This window comes from Muscardinus avellanarius (genome assembly GCF_963383645.1).
Source record: "Muscardinus avellanarius genome assembly, chromosome: X".
NCBI lineage: Eukaryota > Metazoa > Chordata > Mammalia > Rodentia > Gliridae > Muscardinus > Muscardinus avellanarius.
Window position 1 is genome coordinate 118,341,758 of NC_137792.1, and position 23,198 is coordinate 118,364,955.

The 23,198-nt window shown below is 40.0% G+C and overlaps 1 protein-coding gene across 1 annotated transcript in view; it reads left to right on the forward strand.

Moving 5' to 3' along the window:
* Positions 1-9,460: 9,460 nt before the first annotated feature.
* APOOL (apolipoprotein O like) overlaps positions 9,461-23,198 on the forward strand; it is a gene marked incomplete at its 3' end in the record, with an annotated part of 48,439 nt that continues 34,701 nt past the window's right edge. Inside the window, exon 1 of the mRNA XM_080718554.1 lies at positions 9,461-9,486. Coding sequence (XP_080574680.1) covers positions 9,472-9,486 — 15 coding nt within the window. The 5' untranslated portion in view covers positions 9,461-9,471. The remainder of the gene's footprint in view (positions 9,487-23,198) is intronic.

Below are 23,198 nucleotides of genomic sequence, written 5' to 3' on the forward strand. Positions count from 1 at the left end.
GGAGTGTAGCCTGGAGGTACAAGAGCTTCCAGGAACCCCAGTACCACCAAAAAAAAAAAACAAAAAACAAAAAACAACAACAAAAAAAAACACAGGCACTCACACTTAGAAAAAGAATTATATAGGTTCTCATAACAGTTTAGAATAAACTTAAAAGATGAAAAAGCAAGCTATATTAACCTAATATTAATTATTAATAACACAAACTAGTTATATCCCCCAAACCTCTATACTTTGAAATATTATATTCCTGCATCTTTTCTTTATTATAAAACAAGTTTTTGGCCAGGTGTGGTGGTGCACACTTGTAATCCCAGTACTTGAGAGGCTGAGGCAGGAAGATCACACAGGTTCAAAGCCAGCATCAGCTTCTTAGGGTTTTGGCAACTTCATGAGATCCTGTTTCCAAATCAAATATAAAATAGGTCTGGAGTCTAGCCCAGAGGTAGAAAGCCTCTGGGTTTCATCATCAACACCATAATAAAGAGCCGGGCATGGTGGAGCATGCTTGTAATCCCCGCGCTTGGGAGGTAGAAACAGGAGGATCACTCTGGTTTGAAGCCAGCCTCACTGGCTTAAGAGACCCCGTTTCCAAATAAAAATATAAAATAGGTCTGGGAGTGTAGCCCAGAGGTAGAAGGTTTCCAGAAACCGCAGTACCACACACACAAAAAAGAAAACACCACAAAAAAAGAATAAATAAAACAAATTTCCAATATAATAAATAATTTCTAGCAGATAAAGATAAGGAAAAGCTGAGAACTCACTAAGGACATAAGTGGATAATACATGCTTTAATCTTTTAGAACAAAGAGGGCTTCTACCATATGGCACCTGGACCTTGCCAACCAAGAAACACATTTTGAGCTGAGCGTGGTGGCACATGCTTGTAATCCCAGCATTTGGGCGGCTGAGACAGGAGGATCGTGGTTTGAGGCCAGCCTCAGCAACTTAGTGAGGCCCTTTGCAACTCAGTGAAACCCTGTTTCAAAATAAAAAATAAAAAATAAGGTTGGGGGTGTATCTCAGAGGTGCAATGCCCCTGGGTTCCATCCCCAGTACCACGAAAGAAGAAAAGAAAGAAAGAAAGAAAGAAAGAAAGAAAGAAAGAAAGAAAGAAAGAAAGACATTTTGGTCAGTGATGTCAGACCCATCTGTCCTTGTGAAGATGAGCAAAGGCTAATAAAAAAGGTACACACAGCAGATGATAATGGGCCAGTACCTACTTTTTGGTGGGAAAAGGCTATTGGCTAAGCAGGGTGAGATAAAAGAGGTAATGAATTCTTATAAAACATTTTATGTGCTGAGCGACCTCAGTGTCTGACTTTTAAGGCATTCCATGTGTCGCCTCTGATGTAGTGCTTTAATTGTTCTGTCCCCCTTTCTACCTTATAATAATAAAACGATGATTAAGCTTGTAGCAGTGCAGTTCTGGCTTTTTTCCCCCTAAACTAGCTAAGAATGAGAACCCAGGGCAGCGGCATCCCAAACTGTTATAAAGACAATACGCTTTACAAATAACTTAATTCATTCACTTTAAGAACTTCCTGGAAGATCCATTAATCTTCATAAGAAAGTATCGATGAACAGTTAACACCAAGAGATTAAAAATCCTCACCTTTCTTTGCTCACCAATCTACAACTAATATAACATGATACCCAATTCTAACAAAGCCTGTTGTGTTGAGAGACTTGCCTTAAATCAAACCAAAAACTTTCAATAAGCTTAACAGGAAACTAACGACCTGATTAACAATGATCTGAATAGACATCCCATTAAAGAAGATACAAAGATATGAAATAAGCATCTGAAAAGATACTCAGCGTGACATATCATAAAGGAATCAAAAATTAAAACACTGCCAGAGCATGGTGTCCACGCTTGTAATCCCCACGCTTAGGAGGCTGAGACAGGAGGATCACACAGGTTCAAAGCCACCTCAGCTACTTAGTGAGGCTCTCCGCAACTTAATGAGACCCTGTTTCCAAATAAAGTATAAAATAGGTATCGGAGTATAGCCCCTGGGTTCCACCCCCAGTACCACCAAAAAAAAAAAACTTAAAACAGTAATGATATATTACTACAAGCTTATTACAATGCCCCCAAATCAAAATGCTGACCATGCCAAATGCAGATGAGAATGTAAAGCAACAAGAACGCTCGTTCTTTGCTGCTGAGAAGACAGTTTATCACTTTCCTAGGAAGATTAAGCATACCCTTGCAATACAATCCGTAGTGCACCTTGATATTTACCCAAACGAGTTCAAAACTTATGTCCACATAATACCTGTGCACAGATGTTTATAGCAGCTTTGTTCGTGTTTGCCAAAACTTCGAAGCAAACAAAATGTCCTTTTGGGAGTGAATGGAGAAATAAACTGTGGTATAATCCTGACAACAGGATATCATTGGGTAATAAAAAGAAATAAGCTATCAAGCCATGAAAAGATATGGAGGAAATGAAATTGCATATTACTAAGTGAAAGCCAATAATGAAGAGTCTACACACTATAAAACTCCAACTATATGACCTGCTAGAAAAGGGAAAAAGATGGAGATGGTAAAATGCAGTTGCCTGGTCTTAGGGGGGATATAAATAGGTGCAGCACAGAGGACTTTTGCAACAGTGAAACTATTTCTATGATTCCATAACAGTGAATATCCATTAGTGGAAACTCATAGAATATGTGACACCAAGAGTGAACACCCACATAAGCTACGGACTTTGGGTGATGATGATGTGTTGACGTAAGCTAATCAGTGCTTACACGTACACCACTCTGTGCCAGTTGTTGAGAGTGGGAAGGCTATGTGTTTGGGGTATTTGGGGGAAGGTCTATAGTAACTCTGTATTGTTTACTGAATTTTGCTGTAGCCCCCAAAATGCTTTACCAAAAAAAGCCTATTTTTAAAAATTTCAGTAAGTGCCATGATTTGATATGGTTTGAGTGTGTTTTCAAAGATTCCTGTGTGGGGAGCTTAATCCCCAGTGTAGTAGGTGTTTGAAGTTGTGGGACCCTTAAAAGGTGAGGTCTATTCAGGTGTGTTGGTGCACCCCTAGGATCCTAGTACTTGGGAGGCTGAGACAGGAAGATCATTGATTTAAGAGCAAACTCAGCAACAGAGCAAAATTTTCAGTAGCATAGCAAGACTCTGTTGACAACAAAATATAAAAAGGGCTGGTGTTGTAGCTCAGAGGTAGAATACCCCTGGGTTCAATTCCCAATACCATAGATACACACACAGAAAAAGAGGTAAGGTCTAGGAGGAGTAGGTGAGGTGAGTGAAAATACTATCCTCAGAAAGGATTAAGTTAGTTTACTAACTCTGAAGTAAATAAACCTTTAAAAATAAACTACCTGGTCTCTGGTATTTCATTATAATAATGGAAAACAGACTATTACAATACCATGATTCTGCCAGTCTCCTCTCTGATACAGTGTTAAGTTTCTATTGACTAGTGCTCTAACTCACCTTAGTAAGCAATAAAATCAACTTTGTGGAGCCTCACTGCAATCCAGTCAAGACGAAGATCTCACCAAAATGGTTGACAGCTTTTGCCCTCAAAACAATGTGCCCTACCAAGTTCTTTTAAGCCTCCTCTTTGGGGGTTCTCTGAGGGAAGTTCTCATATGGAGTGAAAATTCAGTTTGTGTTATTTGAACTCTCCAAATACTGAGTTAAGTTCATCTCCATAGAGTCCCAAACGCTTTTTAGGAATCCTTTTAAGTAGATAACCACATTGTAAAAATCATCAACTCTTTGTCTCTGCCTGTCCTTTTCATTTTGTTGTCCATATTTAATATAAGTGCATATGAAAGAGATGGGGTCATGCCCAATAGATCTGTAACTTAGATTTTTTCCCAGAAGAAAAGTACTCCACTTTTTTTTTTTTCTCAGAGTGGCACCCATTTGTCAGACTTTGCCTTGGGTCACTCAGGAAGATTTTATGAGCATTTTCCTCAGTCTTATCTCATCCGTACTTGTCTACTTCTGGGATAAATATCCTTAGCAGATATTTCAGTATTATCTGGAATTACAAATTTGGTCAGCCCCTCTACTTGGAAATTTCGAACATTAAATTGGAAAGCATAAAAAATGAGCTACATAGGCACAACTTTGGATCAATTATTTTCAGATTCTCAAGCTTCATTTCAGTCTAAACCTTTTTTTCACCCTTTCTGTGCTGGACTCCTACTTCTTGTGGGGTTTTTTTTTTTTACATTACAATGAAAATTCAGGCACTTGTTCTAAATGACATAATTTCATCGAAGATAATTTTGAATTACAGCGGCCACTTCAGGGAATTTTTGAGATGAAGAAAATTGCACATTGATAGGGGCCTGAAGACAAGAAAGGAGCAGAATTTCAAACATTGAATGGTCTGTATTTTATTGGTGTGAGAAAGTGTCAAAAAAGAATTTCAGACTTTAAATTGCTCCCCCCCAAAAAATATTCATTGGCCAAGACAAAAGAAAATTTATAAACTTTAAAGGAGTCTTTTAGATTTTCATAAATCACAATTTGACACTGATAGCCTCTGTAATACTATTTCTCTTTTCCAATTCTAAGTCTCTTCATATCTCTCAACCTGTGTTTATCTCCCCAACCCCCACAGCCCTTTCTTTTTGCCAGTCAGTAATTTCTGTAACATAATTGCCACTTAAAGTTCAATACCCTTAGGAACAGAGGAAATCTGTTAGTGTGTGTGTGTGTGTGTGTGTGTGTGTGTGTGTGTGTGATTGGAGATTGATGCCAGGGACATTCTACCACCCCCAACCTATATTCCCAGCTCTATTTTATTTTATTTTAAGCAAGGTTTCACTAAGTTGCCAAGGCTGATATTGAAACCGCAATCCTCCTGTTTCAGCCTTCCAAGAACTAGGATTACAGGCCTGTGCCACCATGCCCATCTGAAAATCTAATATTTTTGTATTCTTTTGTGTATGTGTGTGGTCCTCGGGATTGAACCCAGGGGTATTCTATCTCCAAGCTACATTTCCAGTTCTATTTTTTATTCTTTATTTGAAACAAGAACTCACTAAATTGTGGAGGGCCTCAGGAGCAGCTGAGACTGGCTGAAAACCTGTGATGCTCCTGTCTCAGTCTCCCAAATGCTGGGATTATAAGCCTGCGCCACCACGCCTGGCTGAAAAATCTGTTATTCTTGATGTTAAATTTTGGTTTCATTTCAGCCTAAAAGCCACTGTCAAAGACTTTTAAAAAAGCCTAGAAAGAATAGAGAGAAATATGCAGATGAACTTGGAATAGCTTAAAAAATAATGTAGTCCAGGCATTCCAGTTCCATGCCAATTAATTCATATTATAAACTTAAACATTTGTTCAAAAATTGAATGCAAAGACAGGAAGGATTCCTGGTTAACTTTAAAGACCCTGCATTGCACAGGAAGCCAGAGGAGTTTGTAAGAGCTGGGTTTTGTCCATCTACCTAGTCTTTTCTATAAAAACAGGTAGTCAAACTTGATGGTGTAATATGTATTCAAAATACTGAATAATAGCTTCATCTTCATATCTTTAACAACTAAGCAAATAGGATACTATAAACAGAAAGGACTTTTGAAAGGAAGCAGTGGAGATATGAAGCCAAGTGTTCATTGAAGGTGCTCCAAGGGGGAATCGAGTGCCTAATTTTCATTTAGCCCCCGCTGGGTGCAAATTCCCATGGCATTTCTACACACATTGTGACAACTTTGTTCCATATTATATTTTCAAGTATGTGTGTATAGCAAGCAGCCTTAGAAAAATATAAGTCACTTGGGGATTGGTGGTAATTTTTTTTTTTCCTGGACCAGGCTAGTGAAGATAATGACAATTATGAAAAGACTGGTCCCATTTGCTCGCACTGTCTCTGGAAGATTACAGGTCTTTTCAGCTGTGACATAAATCCACTGGATGTAAAACATCCATCCACTTCAGGCTCACCTCTAAATCAGCCTCCTGAAACCGGGGGAGGCAAGAAGAAGTGATGCAGACGGGAAGTTCACAGTGCATGCTGTGCCGTGAGTGATAAATTCCTTGTTCTCTGACAGGAATCTCATATTTTTCTGCCAACATCTATGAAACCAGGATGAGTTCATTTGTTAACTGACAAGTACAGTCAAATTGCACTCTACACAGCCATTGAAAGTTTCAGCGGCGAGGATGGGTTGCTAACAGGGACGTATCTTATTGCAATAAGAAAGTATAAGAGCTCTCTTGTTCTTCACCAGCCGAGAGAGAAGATGTGAGAAGACTGCCCCGCCTCGGGAATTGAATGTTCTCCCTTAGCCTTGGAGGTGGTGGTGGGAGGGGATAAGAGTTTCCCATCATCCTTGTTAATGAGGTCAGTGGTCCGATGAGGAAGGAAGACGGAAGAGCAAGCCTCAAAATGCTTTATTTTGTTGGCCAGTCTCCACCAGTGAGAGAAGGGTTAAAGAGCATCCAGAAATGACCTAGAGCTATAAGTGCACCCCAAAACAAAAGAGGTTCATTTTTCTAAACTGAACATCACTTTGTGTAAAACAAAATTTAGGGAAGGCCGTTGTTTTAGATCACCCTTCTGCACTAGACCCCAGCAGACCAGAATGAACAAAAATGGAGTCACTTCTGCTAAGGAAACAGGTAGATCTCCAAAGAGAACTTTTTTTTTTTCCCTGTCAACAGAAGTAGCCAGTCAGTGTAATAAGGAAATCCTTCTGCTTTAATCCTTACAAAAAAGTAACCTGAAGTCACCTAAAATTAACCAATGAATTTTTTTTTTGTATGTGTGGCATTGGGGATTAAGCCCAGGGACATTCTACCTCTAAGCTACACCCCCAGCCCTATTTTAGTTTTTATTTGGAAGCAGGATCCTGCTAAATTGCTGAGTCTGGCTTTGAATCTGTGGTCCTCTTTTCTAAGCCTCTGAAGTACCAGATGACAGGCATGTGCCTCCACACCCTGCTCAGTACTTTTAGCCATCAGGGAAATGCAAAATAAAAACTACCTTGAGATTTTTTATCTTACCCTAGTTAGAATGGCTATTATAAAATTGCAGACAAGGTTATAGAGAAAAAAGGAAATGTATACACTGTTGGTGGGAATATAAATTAAGAAAAATAAACTAAAAATAGAACTATCATATGATCCAGGCTTACCACTCCTGGACATATGAGACATATCTACACAAAATACTTGTAAATAGAATATATTGTAAATATATTGTAATTACACAAAATACTTGTAAGTAGAATTTGATAGCTCATTACTAAGATCATATACCATGAACAAATAATGCGTGTGTGTGTGTGTGTGTGTGTATATATAGGCATACAAAAGAAATATCTATATACCATGCTTATTGTAACACTATTCACAATAGCTATATGAAATCAGCTTATGTGCCCATCAGCAGGTGAATGGATAAAGTGAATAACATACATAATAATATATATAACACAATTATTAAATGCATATAGTTATATATACATATGTATAATTTGTATTATTCAGTCCTAAAAAATGAAATCCTGTAATTTGCAGGAAAATGGATGGAATTGGAAGGCTTAGTGTTAAGTGAAATAAGCCAAACGTAAAAAGACAAGTACTTCATATTTTCTCTCATATTTTAAAACAAATAAAATAAAACATATAACCTGAAAGTAGAACAGAGTTTACTATGACTGGGAGAGAGATGTAGGTGAGGAGGGAGAGGAAAACTGAAAGAATTTAGCAAAGGGAAGAGTGGGTATGATAAAAACTTGATACAGCAACCAATGGAAGTGGCACAGTGAGGTCCATTGATTTCTATGCTTAATATATGTTAATAATGATGAAAGCTCGAGAGAAAAAGGGTAATAGGAGGAATTGTAGATGAAGAAGGAGAAATCATAGATGAGCATATAAGGCCACCTAACTCAAGGAGAGGGAAATTCCCTAATCTACATGATGTACATTCACAAACATATCAATCACTAAGTCAAGGAGGAGGGAGAGGGAAGAACTGGGGTGGGAATGGGGAAGGGCTAAATGAGTGATGTGTGCATGTATACCTCTACCATCGTGTACTCCATTAAGATGGATGACTATAATGCACCAATTAAAATGATAATAAAATAGGAAAGTTTTAAACAGTTTTTTTGAGGGTCTGGAGATGGAACCCAGGGGCATTCTACCTCCGAGTTACACCCCCTGCCCTATTTTTTATTCTCTATTTTGAAACTGGGTCTCTCTAAGTTGCGGAGGGCCTCAGTAGCTGAGGCTGTCCTCAAACAACGATCCCCCCTGTCTCGGCCTCCCCAGTGCTAGGATTACAAGCATGTGCCACCATACCCGGCTTAAACATTTAAAATAGTGAAACACTTTAATCTTAGCATTTATTTATTTATTTATTTATTTATTTATTTATTTATTGGGACAAAGCAAAAGGTAAGTTGAAGGCTAAGTTGCTGAGGCTGTCCTAAAGCTTGAGATCCTCCAGTCCCAGGCTTCCAAGTACTGGGGTTAAAGGCATGTGCCACCGCCCTTGGCGTGCCTGGAACAGTCTTCCCTAAATGTCTTCAGGACTTTTCTCAAATCATCTATCAGGGAGTGTTTATCTAATCTAGGTTGATCAGCAACCGCCCATTTCCTCCTCCTACAGTTTTATTATATTTTGTAGCATGTAGCCCTTTGTTAATGTTTTTCTCTCCTTTTCTTCCAGACCCATCAGCTCTATGAAAAACCAACCACTGAGTTTTGTTCTGAACTCTCAAGGGCTGTCTGCTACAAAGTGTGCGCTCAGTGACCTCGTTTTGTTTTTATTTTTATTTTTTGAAATACACAGAAACCTCAAGTTTCTTTATTTTTTAACATCTCCCCATATACTTTCTTTATTTTGAATGTGGTACATATTGAAAATGGGATACAGTCCGACTGTGCTTGGTGCCCTCTCCCCCCACTTCCCCTTCCCGTTCCCCTCTTCCCAATGATGAGTGTCCAGGTTGACCATGTTTCATTCATACTTTTCCATAGTTTCGGAGGTCGGTGTGGCTCCTCCATTAATCAACCTCAGCCTTCTTCCTCTACTACCCTTCCATTTCAGCTTTTCTGAGGTACCTCGTTTTAGAATGTATAAACTTGCTTCTCTCTGGCAGAGGGTAACAAGTTCTTCGCCTAAGTGGATCCTTAGTTTCAGAGATGCCTGAAAGCCAAAATAGCAAATAAGTTGTGCGTCTGCGGAAACGACTTTCAACTCAACTATGAAGGACGTTTAGCAAGGCTTTATCCGGGATCGGGAGGGGCAATCCCCAGGGGAATCCGTTTTTCGGCAAAAGAGAGCTTTCTATAGAGCTGCTGCAGCCGTCAGAGGGGTGGCAGGAAGGCGGAGACCGGCGGGGAGCAAAGGGCAAAGGGTGGAGCGGGTTGGAGCGGCGTGACCGTCGCGGGCGCGTTGAGCCTTTTTGTCCCTCCGCGCTCTCCGTAGGAAAAGTTGGGCGGCGAGGGTCAGCGCGATGGCGGCCGTCAGGGTAAGTGGAAACAAACTTGCTTGGCTCCTTTTTTGTCTTTTCTTTTAAACTTGTGCCGCTAACATCCGGTAACCATAGAAAGGAGTCCTCCAGGCTCCTGAAAGTACCGCCACGCAGCAAGCGGCGTTGCAGGTGGAAGAGAACAGGAGTGCTTAAAACTAAGTTGGAAACTTCGGGGCATCCCCTTTACTTCTGAATTTTCTCAGCCTCCCTCCTCTTGCTTCCCTGCCTGGTTTTCCTGGACCGCGGCCCGGGACCATCGGGAAAATGGCCGGACTTCTCCGGGCCCGGGAGGGGCCTCGGGTTCAGCCCTAGGACTTTGTTCAGACATTTGTTCAGACATTTGGGGTGAAACTGGCCCGCGCAGTTTCTCTGCAGTACGCAAGTTTACACGTACTGTGGTCCTTCTCAGTCTCCAAGTGTTTCTTTTGAGTTTTCTAATGAGAAAAGTTGCTTTGACTTACTAAGTACCACGCGCTAACCGACTGCGCCCAGGGTTTCAATCACTTATGACACACTTATTACGTAGGGCATTTGAAGGGTAAAGTGCGTGTGCTTGGCTTGAAGGAGATAAGGATATGAGTTAATTCAGTTCACCCGAAGTTGATTTTAGGTTGGCTCAGAAGCGGTCGCTGTTCGCCATTCTCACGTCATTTCGGCAGTTCTGGTGCTCAGAGTTGATCTGAAGGAACACAGCACGCTCATAACTGGACTCCTGTCATGGATTCCATATCCCCCGGTGCTTTCAGAGTACTTCTTTCAAAATGCAAATCTCATTGTGTTTCTCTGATTATGTTCTTCCTTCACCTAAAAGGCTTTATCGGTACGCCCCGCCTTGCCTTGCCTCCAGTATCATCTCCATCGGCATTCAGGAAACCACCTTTCCTCAATACCGGACTACTTGCTTCAGCTCTCCCCGACTTTTTACCTGCTTTTTCTGCCTTTCCCTTCAGGCCCTTTCCCATCCTCATCTAGTGGCTTTCTACTGATATTTTGTTTGTTTGTTTGTTTATTTATTTATTTATTTATTTAGGTACCAGGGATGGAACCCAGGGACATTCTACCTGTGAGCTCCACCCCAGCCCCATTTTTTTTGTTCTTTATTTCGAAAGAGGGTCTCACTGAGTTGCAAAGGGCCTCACTAAGTAGCTGAGGCTGGCTGCAAACCTGTGATCCTCCTGTCTCAGCCTCTCAAATGCTGGAATAACAAGCGTGCGCCACCACGCCTGACCATATTTCATTTATTAATTTAACGGCTACCAGTATATGGCCTTCTCATTTGCTATGCACTAAATGCCTTTTCCAAGAGAATGTCCCTGACCTCCCTAGTCTAAATGACTCCTCTCTATATTCCCAGAGAACTCTGGATATAATCCTATAACAATATTTCTTACACTGCAAATAATAAGACTAATACCTGTCTCTTCTACTGTCCTAAACCAGGGGCTTTTTGAGGATAGTAATTATAGCACCTTAACTTTTGTATCTTTAATAGCTAGCACAGGTTTTACTTATATTAGTCACTCAGCGAGTTCAAAATGAGGAAGTGCCAGGCAGTGAGGATAAAGCAGCGAAGAGGTAACGTAGAACACCAAGGATTGTGGTTTCAGAGTAGGGGAAGTATCTAACATCAAGAGAAGCGAAAAGTGCTCTGAGGGTTCAAAGAAGAAATAGAGCACACTGAGTTTGATGAGAATAAACAAGACTTTATGGAGGAGGTACACAGACAGAAGAAATGGTCAGTGGTTGAAAGCAAATCAAAATAGTGTGTTATTAGTGAAGCCGAGAGAAGGAGACACTCGAACATTCTTTTTTATTTGACCATTAAATAACCAGCAACTACTACTTGTTAAGTAGAGAGAGAGTCTAGATTTTAAGAGGCTGAAGAAAGAAAAGAGATGGAGCACCGTTGCACTGATATAGCATCTACTCTGGCCATTTGCTTTGCATATATTACTTTCAGTTTAATTCTTTTGAGGGCTGTAAAAAATGAGTAGTAGTCTTATTTTACAGATGAAAGATTGAGGTTTAGAAAAAGTACTCGCGAGCCGGGCGTGGTGGCGCACGCTTGTAATCCCCGCGCTTGGGAGGCGGAGACAGGAGGATCGCGCAGGTTCGAAGCCAGCCGCGCGCGCTGGCTTAGGAGACCCCGTTTCCAAATTAAAAAAATATAAAAATAGGTCTGGGAGTGTAGCCCGGAGATAGAAGGGCTTCCAGGAACCCCAGTACCACCAAAAAAAAAAAAAAAAAAAAAAAAAAGAAAGAAAGAAAAAGTACTCGCGTACAGCTAGGTGAGATGTAGTTTCTCTGGTTCTAGGAAGAGTTCCATGGTATGGTTTTTGTGCAGCTCCCAGTTGAAGTCAGTAGTGTCAAACCCTGCAGCCAATGCTGCACTCGTCTTTGGTGACTGTTTTTGCTAGTGCTATTGAGGTCCTTGGTGGTACTGGCTGCTAGGTCCCTCCTACTTTCTTTTTCCCTTCCAGCCTTACAGGGGGATGTTTTAGCTAAATGGACCCGTATTGACCCTGGTAGTTGCATCTGACACTCAAGCAGTTGTAGTGTTACTTGGATCAGGTTGCAGGTGGTTTGAATATTGATGCCCCCCCAAAATTTGTATATTAAAACCTAGTATAATAGTATTAAAAGATGGGGCCTCTTTAGAAGGCATTAACTCATGCAGGCTCTGCCTCCTGACCTTATAAGTGAGGAATCAGGTGCAGTGGCACACACCCATAATTCAAGTACTTTGGAGGCTGAGATGGGGGAATCACAGGTTGGAGGCCAGCCTCAGCAACTTAGCAAGCCTCTCAGCAGCTGATTGAGACTTTGTTTCAATATAAATGTTCTGGGGTTATGATTTGGAGGTAGAATGTTCCTAAGCTAGGTTCAGTATCCAGTACTATACACAAGAACACACAGGAAACAAGGTTGTAGGGAGTTCCCTTCCCCCTTCCCCCTTCTGCTTTGTGAGGACATTGTAAGAAGATATCATCTTTGATGTGGAGAAAAGGACTTCACTAAACCCTAAATCTGCTGGCACCTTAATCTTAGGTTTCCCAGCCTTCAAAACTGTAAGCAAATGGCCGGGCGTGGTAGCGTACACTTGTAATACCCATGCTTGGGAGGCTGAGACAGGAGGATCACACGGGTTCTAAGCCAGCCTCAGCTACTTAGTGAGGCTCTTAGCAACTTAGTGAGTCCCTGTTTCCAAATAAAATATAAAATAGGTCTGGGAGTATAGCCTGGAGGTAGAAAGCCTCTGGGTTCCACCCCCAAATAAACAAACTAACAAACAAACAAAACCACACAAAACTGTAAGCAATAATTTCTCTTGTTTAAGAATTAGCCAGCCTAAGGTATTTTGTTATAGCAACCCAAATAAAATAAGACAGTCTCAAGAAAATTTGTGCTTGAGGTATAGGCATTCAGAGCAACATAGATCTAGGGAGCTGTGGTTAGGGGTTATACAGAGCTGCCACAGCAACTGGGAACTGGTCACAGGCATACGTGCTGTGGCAGGGGCACCAATGCCTAAGACGTTGGCTTGTGCCCAGCATCTACAGAGGGAAGGGCCAGGTGTCTTGGGCATTGCATGACGGCTTTGCTTCAGGAGGATGGGAGTTAAAATTCAGATGTAAAAATGGCAGAGACTCTGGGGATGGGGTTCAATGGTAGTGTAGCTCCCAGTGTAGCCACTTACGGTCACAACTCAGGTGCTGTGGAACCAGACATGTAACACTGGCAGTGTGGTGGCAGCTGAAACTTAGACTCTGGAGTAGGTATGTGGTGTAGAGCAATGGCTGCATGACTCCAGTGATGGTGAGTCACAGCTCTGGCTCCAGAGCCCGGGGACTAGGAACAGAGTAATAGCAGTATGACCTGAAAAATAACATAAATCCCTAAATCAGGGTTTGGGGACATGGTTCCAAAGAGTGGTAGTGAAGTCAGTGATAAGACGGATCAAAACTGCAGCTTAGAAAGGACATCAGCAAGATGGTAGAATGATTCTCCATCTCTTCTCATCTCCCCTCCCCCCGACACATCAGTTTAAACAAGTGTCCACGTATGAAAACACAGGAGCTAAGGAAACCAGGGGAGAGGTTAAGCACCTGAGTGGAACACTGAATCAAGAAGTGTTGAAGAGGGTGGAAAGGACACTTTTACAGGGTCTGCATCACCCTTCCTCTCTAACCCCAGGCAGTACAGGAAGGAGAGAAATGCCATCCACATGTGCTTTCATCTGGATCTTGTCTGTCCCTAAAAGCCCATATACTAAATGATTTGTAGGCAGCCTGTTGCACTGTTGTGATGGAGTTGGGACCAAGTGTGGGGAAGTTAGGTCATTAGAGATGTGCCCCTGAAGGAGATGGTGAGATTTGGGGCCCTTCCTCTCTAGCTGCTTCATGGCTGCCATGGGGTAAACAACCTTCCTTCTCTACACACTCTAGCCTTGATATACTGGACTGCCATAATCCAAAAGCAACAGGGGCAAGCAGACAGACCAAAACCTCAAACTGTAATCCAAAGTAGACCTTTGATTAAGTTGATTGTCTTACATGTTTTGTCACAGTGCTGAAAAACGAACAGCATAGGAGAAGGGCGAGGAAAGGGGGCATCAGACTTTCTTTGCCATCGATGCCAACATCAGACTCAATTCAGTAAAACCCAGTTCTAGGCAGGCCCCCACGGCCTCACATCCTAGGCTGAGCTTCTTGGCCTGCTTCATCACCAGGCAGGATCTTGAATAGCCCCAGAGTCTAGGTGAGTACCCAGGGACTGAGCCTCCAGGCACACCCTGGCACCAGGCAGGATCTTGCAGCCTCTTATAACTAGTCTCTACGCCCCTTCTAGTGCCCGATCAACACCAGCAACCCCAGTGCCAGGCTAGCCCCCACAGAATCAGTTCCCAAGCCTACTGCAGGGCCACATCGGCCCCAGCAGACCAGGACTCAGGACTACCTCCAGCACCTAGCTAAACTTCATTGCTGCAGAGTTCAGGCTTACCACCAAGCTATCTCCTGTGGACTAGCTTACAGGTCAGCCCTTGTGCATGCAAGATCTAGGTCTACCCAGCACCAAACTAGCTGCTGCAGCCCCAAAGGGATGTTCCAGCCCCAAATCAGTATCCCTAGCCTCAAACACTGGGCAGGCACCCATGAACATAGGCTCCATCCCTTCCCCGTGTCAAGCCATTTCTTATGGGCCCATTATCCACACTAGCCCCTACAGTCCCATGCTCTAACAGACTAGGGTCAAGGCCTGCCCCAGTAAATTCCCAGTACTGAATCCATCCTCACAGAATCAGGCCTTCTTGCTCTGTACTTAGATCTCAGATTAGATCTCAAGGTCTCCCAAACCAAGCCAGCCCTTATAGACCTGCCTGCTAGACCAGCATTGTACATTTAACACTAGCAGCCCCAAGCTCCAGGCCAGCCCCAACAGTAGGCTGACCCCAGGCTCAAGGAGACCCAGAGTCCAGTCCCACTTTCAGAGATCCCCATAATAGGCCATATCCTTGGAACTGAAACTCCAAGCCTGGTCCAGTTGTTCCAGGTACCAGATGGATCCTAGTGCCAGGACAGGTCCCATGACCTCAGATTCCAGGCCTATCTCAGTGGGCCCAGATACCAAGTAACAGCCTAATGTTATACTTTAAGGAACTAGAAAAATAATAACAAACCCAGCCCGAAGTTAGCAGAAAGAAGGACATAGTAAAAATCAGAGCAGAAATAAATAGAAGCTAGAAAGCAATAGCAAAGATCGACAAAACTTAGAGTTGTTTTTTTGAAAAGACAAACAAAATTGACAAATCCTTAGCTAGACTAATAAAAAGACGCAAATGCAGTCAGAAATGAAAGAGGACACATAAGTGATACCTCAGAAACACAAAGGATCATAAGAGACTGCAATGAAAAATGATATGCTGACAAATTGGGTTACCTTGAAGAAATGAATAAATTCCCAATCACATACAATCTTCTGAGGCTGAATCATGAAAAATAGAGACGCTGAACAGATCAATAACAAGTAAGGAGATTGAATCAGTAATAAAAAGTCTCCCATCAAAGACAAGCCTAGGTCCTGATGGCCTCCGTGCTGAATTCTACCACACATTTAAAGGAGAACCGACACAAATGCTTCTTGAATTCTTTAAAAAAATGTACTGAAGAAGAGGCAATACATCCAAATGGATTTTACAAGGCCAGTATATTATCCTGGTACTAGAGCTAGATAAGGACATGACAGGAAAGAAAACCACAGATCAGTTTTCCCAGACTCATTCATTCATTCAACAAACATTCATGTCTGCTGTATTTCAAAACCTTAAGACAAAAACTGAGTAAAACAGGTCTCTGTTTTTAAGGAACCTCTCAGTTTATTCAGTGAGAAAAACTTAAAAAATATATGCAATAAGCAGGTCTAAGCAGAATAGAGGTATATACAGTAGAGGAAAAAAGAAAGAAATGGTCTACTGGGGGCAGAGACAAGGAATATCTCCATTTTCAGGTTTTCAAAGAAATGGAAAAATGTACAAATAAAGAACAGCAATTAGCCAATCTACCAAAGCTCAGTATAATTCAGGGTTTAACCATATACTATTTTGAACTATTATTTAATTTGTACTTCTTCCACCAGCCTTCTTAGTTCTTATAGGTGAGAAGTCTAAAAGTTATGTTAATGTTATAATTTTACTAAGTATTTACATTTAATCACATTAAGATAATCTCCCAAATTTGTGACTTAAGGTAGACCCAGAGTACTTTTAGTTATATTAATTAAATTTTATTGGTACATAAAAGCATAATATATATATATATGTATATGTATATATATGGCAACATATGATACATGTGTGCATTGTATACTATTTAAATCCTCAAATGCTTGTCATTTTTAATAGTCAAAACTTTCAAGATCCTTTCTTTTAGTTTTTTTGTAATGTACAGTACATTATTGTTTAAATCATACTACAATAGTACCCCAGAACTTCTACTTAACTATAACTTATTATTCATTGATCACCCTTTACTTATCCCATTCTATTTCTGTGAGATTAACTTTTTTGATCCCACATAAGAGTGGGCTCATGTGATACTTGTCTTTTTGTGCCTGGCTAATTTCATTTGATGATCTCCTGTTTCATTCATGTTGTCACACATTACTGACTCTCATTCTTTTTGTGGCTGAATAATATTCCTTTGTATTTAAATAACACATTTTCTTGATCCAGTCTTCATCAGAGATGGACACTGAAGGTTGTTTCAGTTTTTTGCCTAATGTGAATAGTGCCCCAGTAAACATGGTAGTAGATGTTTCTTCCATATACTGATTCTGATTTCCTTCCTAAATATTTGTGTGCATGTACGCACACACACACACGCACACACACCAAGTTCCATAGAGTTTTCTGAATAAATGCATCTTAATTTTTGGACGTTCTTTAAGTGATGTCTAGAGACTTTCCTAATTTTGACTAGCTCATTAGATATCTCTCTGAGGGGGAGAAGTTTCACCAAGTTTCTTATATTGGCAATAACCAAATTTAAGTTTCTAGTTTGGGCTATTTAGAATCGTGTACTGAGTTTTTTGTGGAAATAACGTTCATTTTGGTGGAACAAATGACCAGAAGTGTGATTACTGAGTCCACAGGTAATCATGTTTAGTTTATTTTTTAACTGATGTTTGGTGAATTGACCTTTGTGTTAATTTCCTATTGCCTCTGTAACAAAATACCACAGTCTCAGCTCAAAACAGATTTGTTTCTTCATAGTTTTGGAGATCAGAAGTTAAGAATCAAGTTTTTAACAGGTCTGCATTTCTTCTAGAGGTTCGAGGGCAGAACCCATTTTCTTGCCCTTTCTAGCTTTTGGAGTCTACCTACATTCCTTATCCCATAACCAGTTCTTCCATATTGAAGGCCAACAATAGCTTGGCAGCTCTTAAACATGCTGCATCACTATAGTAATCTTCTGTTGTTAAATCTCCTTTAGCTTCTTATGAACCATCTCATTGATTCACAATAATCTCCTAATATCTGCTGTGGTGTGGACAAAGAATGTCCCATGAAATGTCATGTCATGTATTGACAATGCAGATATGTTCAGTGGTAAGATGATTGAGTCATGAGTATTCTAACCTTGTTGGCGGATGAATCCATTGATGAATTAAGGGATTTATTGGGTGGTAATGTAAGCAAGGTAATGTGGGGCTGCAGAAGGTGGGTCACTGGGGGTATGGCCTTGGGGACTGTAATATATGTCCTTAGTCCCCTCCCATTGTGCTATCTCTTCTTCCTGCTGCCATGCCCTGAGCTCCACATATGTGACCCAGCCTAACATTGACTGAAACCTACAATACTATGAGCAAATTAATTTTTCTTCCCCTAAGTTATTGTCGTCAGGTATTTTGGGTCACAGCAGTAAGAATATGCTGACTAAAAATCTATATAATTTAATCACAACTAAACGGTGTGTGTGTGTGTGTTTTACTGGGAATTGAATCTAGGAGTGTTCTATCTCTGAGCTACACTCCCATACCTGCATTATATTTTATTTTGAAAGAGGGTCTCACTAAGTTGCTTAAGGCCTTGCTAAATTGCTGATTTTGGCTTCTAACCTGTGATCCTCCTGTCTCTGCCTCCCAAGTACTAGAATGCCACCATGCCCAACTCTGAAGATTTTTTAAGGAAATAAAATGTAAGGAAATATATTCATAGCTCCCAGGGATTTTGAATTTTGACATCAACATCTCTGGGGACTGTTAGTCAATCTACCACAGTCTTCTTGTCTTTGACTCTGGTAATTTGCTGTGAAGTCATATCCTCATATCTCATATTAATATAGCTATTCCTTTCTTTTGATTAATGTTTATATGGAATGTCTGTTTTAGTCTTGTCATTTTCAACCTGCCAATATTATATTCAAGGTGAGTTTCTTCTAGACGGCCTGAGATTTTTAATCCACTCTGCCATTACTTGTCTTTTAATTAGTATATGTAGACAATTTACATGTAATACAGTTACTGATGTGCCAGGCTTTAAGTCTACCATTTTGTTGTATGTAACTCTTATAGTATTGTTTCTAGGAATGTTTATTGTCTTGTTATTTACACATGATTTTGTGCTTTCTGCTGTACTTTGAATAAATGTCTCCCAAAGGTCCATATGTAAAGGTTTAAATTTTCTTCACTAAGAAATATCTTGATTTCTCTTTTATTCCTGAAGGACCTTTTTCTCTGGGTTTAGAATGCTGAATTGACAGTTAATTTCTTCTGTCACTTAAAAAATGTGCTAATTCCTCCTGATGTGTGTGGCTTCTGTGAGAAATCTACTGTATCTCAAATTGATTTTTTCAATGTAGGCAAAGTGTTGATTTTTTTTTTTACTGCTTTCAGTATTTTTCTTTGTTAAAAGTTTGTTTGTGATCTATCCTGGCAGGATCTCTGGCTTTTTCCAGTTTGGAATTTGTTCAGATCGTTGTATTTGTTGGTTTATATCTTTTTTTCCTGGTTTGGGAAAATTTTAGCCATTACTTTTTTTTTGTCATTTCCATTCTGCTGCTGAGTTCATCCATTGGATTTTTAAAATTTCAGTTGCTGTTTTGTTTATTTCTAAATGTTTCATTTGGTTTTTCTTTATATCTTATATATATTTTTTTCTTTTTTTGTAATGGGAATTGAACCCAAGGGCATTCTACCTCTGAGCTACACTCCCAGCCCTTTTTATTCTTTTATTTTGAAACAGGGCCTTACTAACTTGCTGAGGGTCTTGCTATGTTTCTGAGGCTGGCCTCAAACCTGTGATTCTCCTGGGATTACCCCCATCCCCCACCTTACCCAGCTTCCTTTTTTTCTTTTCATTAGTTCTGTGTACGTTGATGAGGTTGGCCTGGAACCTACAATCCTCCTGTCTCAGCCTCCTAAGTAGTGGGATTATAGGTATGAAGTACTACGGCCAGCCATGCCAGGCTTTCTTTATATCTTTTATTACTTTGCAAAGACTGTGTTTCTTTGCAGAGACATTTTAGTTTTTAATTTGCCTCAAGCATTTTCATAAAATGCCATGGAAATTTTCTAGGATGATTGCTTTTAAATCCTTGTCTGATAATTCGAACATCTCTGTCACCTTCATATTTGTATCTATCAATCTACTTTTCATGCAAATCCATATCTTATTCTTGGAATGAGCTGCAGTTTTCAGTTAAACCTATTCATTTTAGGTGTTGTGTTATAAAGCTCTGGCTTGTATTCACAACTTCTGTTTTAGTTGGCTTCCTTTAGCACTATTTGGGTGAACAGTAGTGCTTTATTCCTGCCAGTGGGGGTAGAAGTCAAAGTTTCCTGCTCAGCCTCTATTGACATCCAGGGAAGAGAGAGCTTCCTTGCTATTCCCGAGCAAGGGTGTGACTTAAGACTTTCTAGGCTTCTGTTCTTACCACCCTTGCGTGGAGGACTAGTACCTGGTTATTGCTCTGCTCACAGCTCCAATAATACCACCATTCCGGTGACGTTTTTACTAGTCCATAGTTGTGAAAGTCCTGGCTTTCCCCTAAGCTTTCTCTGATTACCCTAAAGGGGAGTGATTCATTATTATTAGTATTGGTTCCCAGTATCCAGGGTTCCCATGTAGGGTCCACTGACATCTTGGTGGAAAAGGCTGATTGCTACCTTACAGGATAAAAGTCCCTCCTTCTCTGACATCATCTTGGTTGGATGGGAGTGTTCAGTCTTGCCAGTGTGGATGCCCAAGCTCTCCACTCAATCTTAGCTCCTGAGGTGAGGGTATAGACTTTTGTGGGTTTTTGTCAACAGAAATTGTCATTTCAATGTTGCAGGCCTTTCCAGCACCATCTCAAAATACAGGAGGCAAGCAGAAAATCCAAGGATGCCACTTTCATGTTATTTTCAAGTTGTGAGGTCCTTAGCTCATCTGTTTTCTCTCTGCCTGGTCTGGATCATGCAGTTATTTACTATATAATGTTCTTGGATTTGGATTATACTCAATTATATTGATATAAATATATATTATACTCAATATATATTTTATATAATAGATAATATATAATTAATCGTATAATATATTATATAATGTATATATTGAGTATATATATATATTATACTCAATAAAGGGAGGAATCAAACACTTTATCTACAGCATTTTTCCAAAGTTCTCCATCATGTCTTTTTACTATTGTGTTCTTGTGACATATTTATGTGACTCCTACCCTAAATGATTATATAATCTCTGAGAACAAGAATTATGCTTTTACTTATTTATAGCCCCCACACATAGTGTGTCTCCTGTCTGGGATATAATTGTTTGTTTTGGAAATATTTGTTGAATTAGTTAAAACCGAGCAATTTTAGACCTCTCTAATGAACTAAGTAGTAAGTTTGGAGGAGTATGGATTAAATAATAGTGAAAATATTTTGAAGCTAAATTCTGAATTATCCTGAGATTTGGTAAATTGGCTAGTTTATTTCCTTTGTAATTATCTTCTTTTCTTTGAAAAAAATAGGAATATATCCCTTGTCTCTTCCCACTAAGTCAGTCAGTCTTTTGTTTCCCCATAGGACATACCTCTATTATATTGTTTATAACTGTATATTCCATATATTTTTATGTTTTTCCCACTAAAGTAAGAGTTTTTTTTTAATAGAGATCATGTTGTATTCATCTTACTGTATCAATCTTTGGAATTAAGAGTATACAGCAGGCACTCTAGCGTTTGAGTGAATAAGTACATTGTGTGTGTGTGTGTGTGTGTGTGTGTGTGTGTGGTACCTGGGGGTGGAACCCAGAGGCTTTCTACCTCCGGGCTATACTCCCAGACCTATTTCATATTTTTTATTTGGAAACAGGTCTCACTAAGTTGCTGAGAGCCTCACTAAGTAGCTGAGGCTGCCTTTGAACCTGTGAGATCCTCCTGTCTCAGCCTCCCAATGCTGGGATTACAAGTATGTGCCACCATGCTCAGCAGAAGTGCATTCTATGGCACTGAATTTATGCATTCCTTGACATAGACTATATTTGAATATATTTAAATAGGAAAGTTTATTATAATTATAAAATTTGTAATATATTAATATCTAAGAAGGGAATAATGTTAATGTGAAATATACCTATGTATTATTTTTCAAAATTTCATTTCAAAAGGGTATTTTATGTTTTATTATTATTTTCATTGACTTTTATTGGGTGTACTGTAGCTTATGTCATAATGTAGCGCAGAGTGATAGTGGCATGAATATATATAGCACTTGGTGAGCTCCCCCGAGCTAAAAAATATACTTTGAAAAATAACTCTTGATTGTGACATGAAATTTGAACTTTTCATATTAATAATATACCTGTAGGCAGAAGAAATATTTGAGGAAATAATGATGGAATTTTCTAAAAATCATGAAATACATCAAATCACAGATATAAGTAGCGCAGGGAACCCCATTTAGGATAAGTACCGCACACTCATATTCTAATTCCCTATACATATCCTGTTTTAACTTCCAGGAGAACAAGAGAGAAGTCTAGCCGGGCGTGGTGGCACACGCTTGTAATCCCTGCCCTTGAGAGGCGGAGACAGGTAATCAGGCAGGTTGGTAGCCAGATTTGTTGGCTTAGGAGACCCTCTTTCCAAATAAAAAATATAAAAAATAGGTCTGGGAGTGTAGTCCGGAGGTAGAAGGGTTTCCAGGAATCCTAGTACCACCAAAAAAAAGAGAGAGAGAGAGAGAGAGAGAGAGAGAGAGAGAGAGAGAGAGAGAGAGAGAGAGAGAGAAAGAGAGAGAGAAGTCTAGAAAATATCCACAGGAATATGTACTGTGACTCAGTTATTAAAATCTGTGTCTTATTTGCTTTTTTTTAACAATCAAAAGCATCCTTTCTTTATAAACAAACAAAACCCAGACACCAAAATCTCTACCTGTATTGATAGAGGAAATATTTGATTGTGATTTATTCTCTATTTTATTTTTGTTGCACTAGAGATTGAACTCAGGAGCATTTTACCTGCAAGATATACCTCCAATCCTATTTTTTATGTTTTATTTTGAAACATGGTCTCACTATGTTGCTGAGGGTCTTGCTAGATTGCTAAGGCAGGCCTCTAACCTGTGATTCTCCTGTCTCAGCCTCTTAACTATTGGCATTACTGACGTGTGCCACCGCTCCTGGCTTATTCTATATTTTATATCACAGAATTTGTACTACAGTTTTTTTTTGCATATTCAAATAGTGGTATATATTGACAAGCGTGGTGGCACACGCTTGTAATCCCAGCGCTTGGGAGGCCGAGACAGGAGGATCGCACAGGTTCGAAGCCAGCCTCAGCTATTTAGGCTCTTAGCAACTTAGTGAGACCCTGTTTCCAAATAAAGCATAAAATAGGGCTGGGAGTATAGCCCGGAGGTAGAAAAGCCTCTGGGTTCCACGTCTGGTACCACATGCGTGCGCGCGAGCACACGTGCGCGCGCGTGCACACACACACACACACACACACACACACACAAAATAGTGGTATATGTTTTTTATTTAGTATTGCATCTTTAATACAATTTTAAGATAGGATGTTTGATTTGTCCTGTATTGGCTATCTCTGGTTTTAATTTTTATATAAGAATTCTTTATTGTATTAAGGCTGACTTATTTAAAGATTCTAGCTCTATAAAATGCTTCAAGTTCTAATCAGTAGTTTAAAGATACTGATTACATCCTA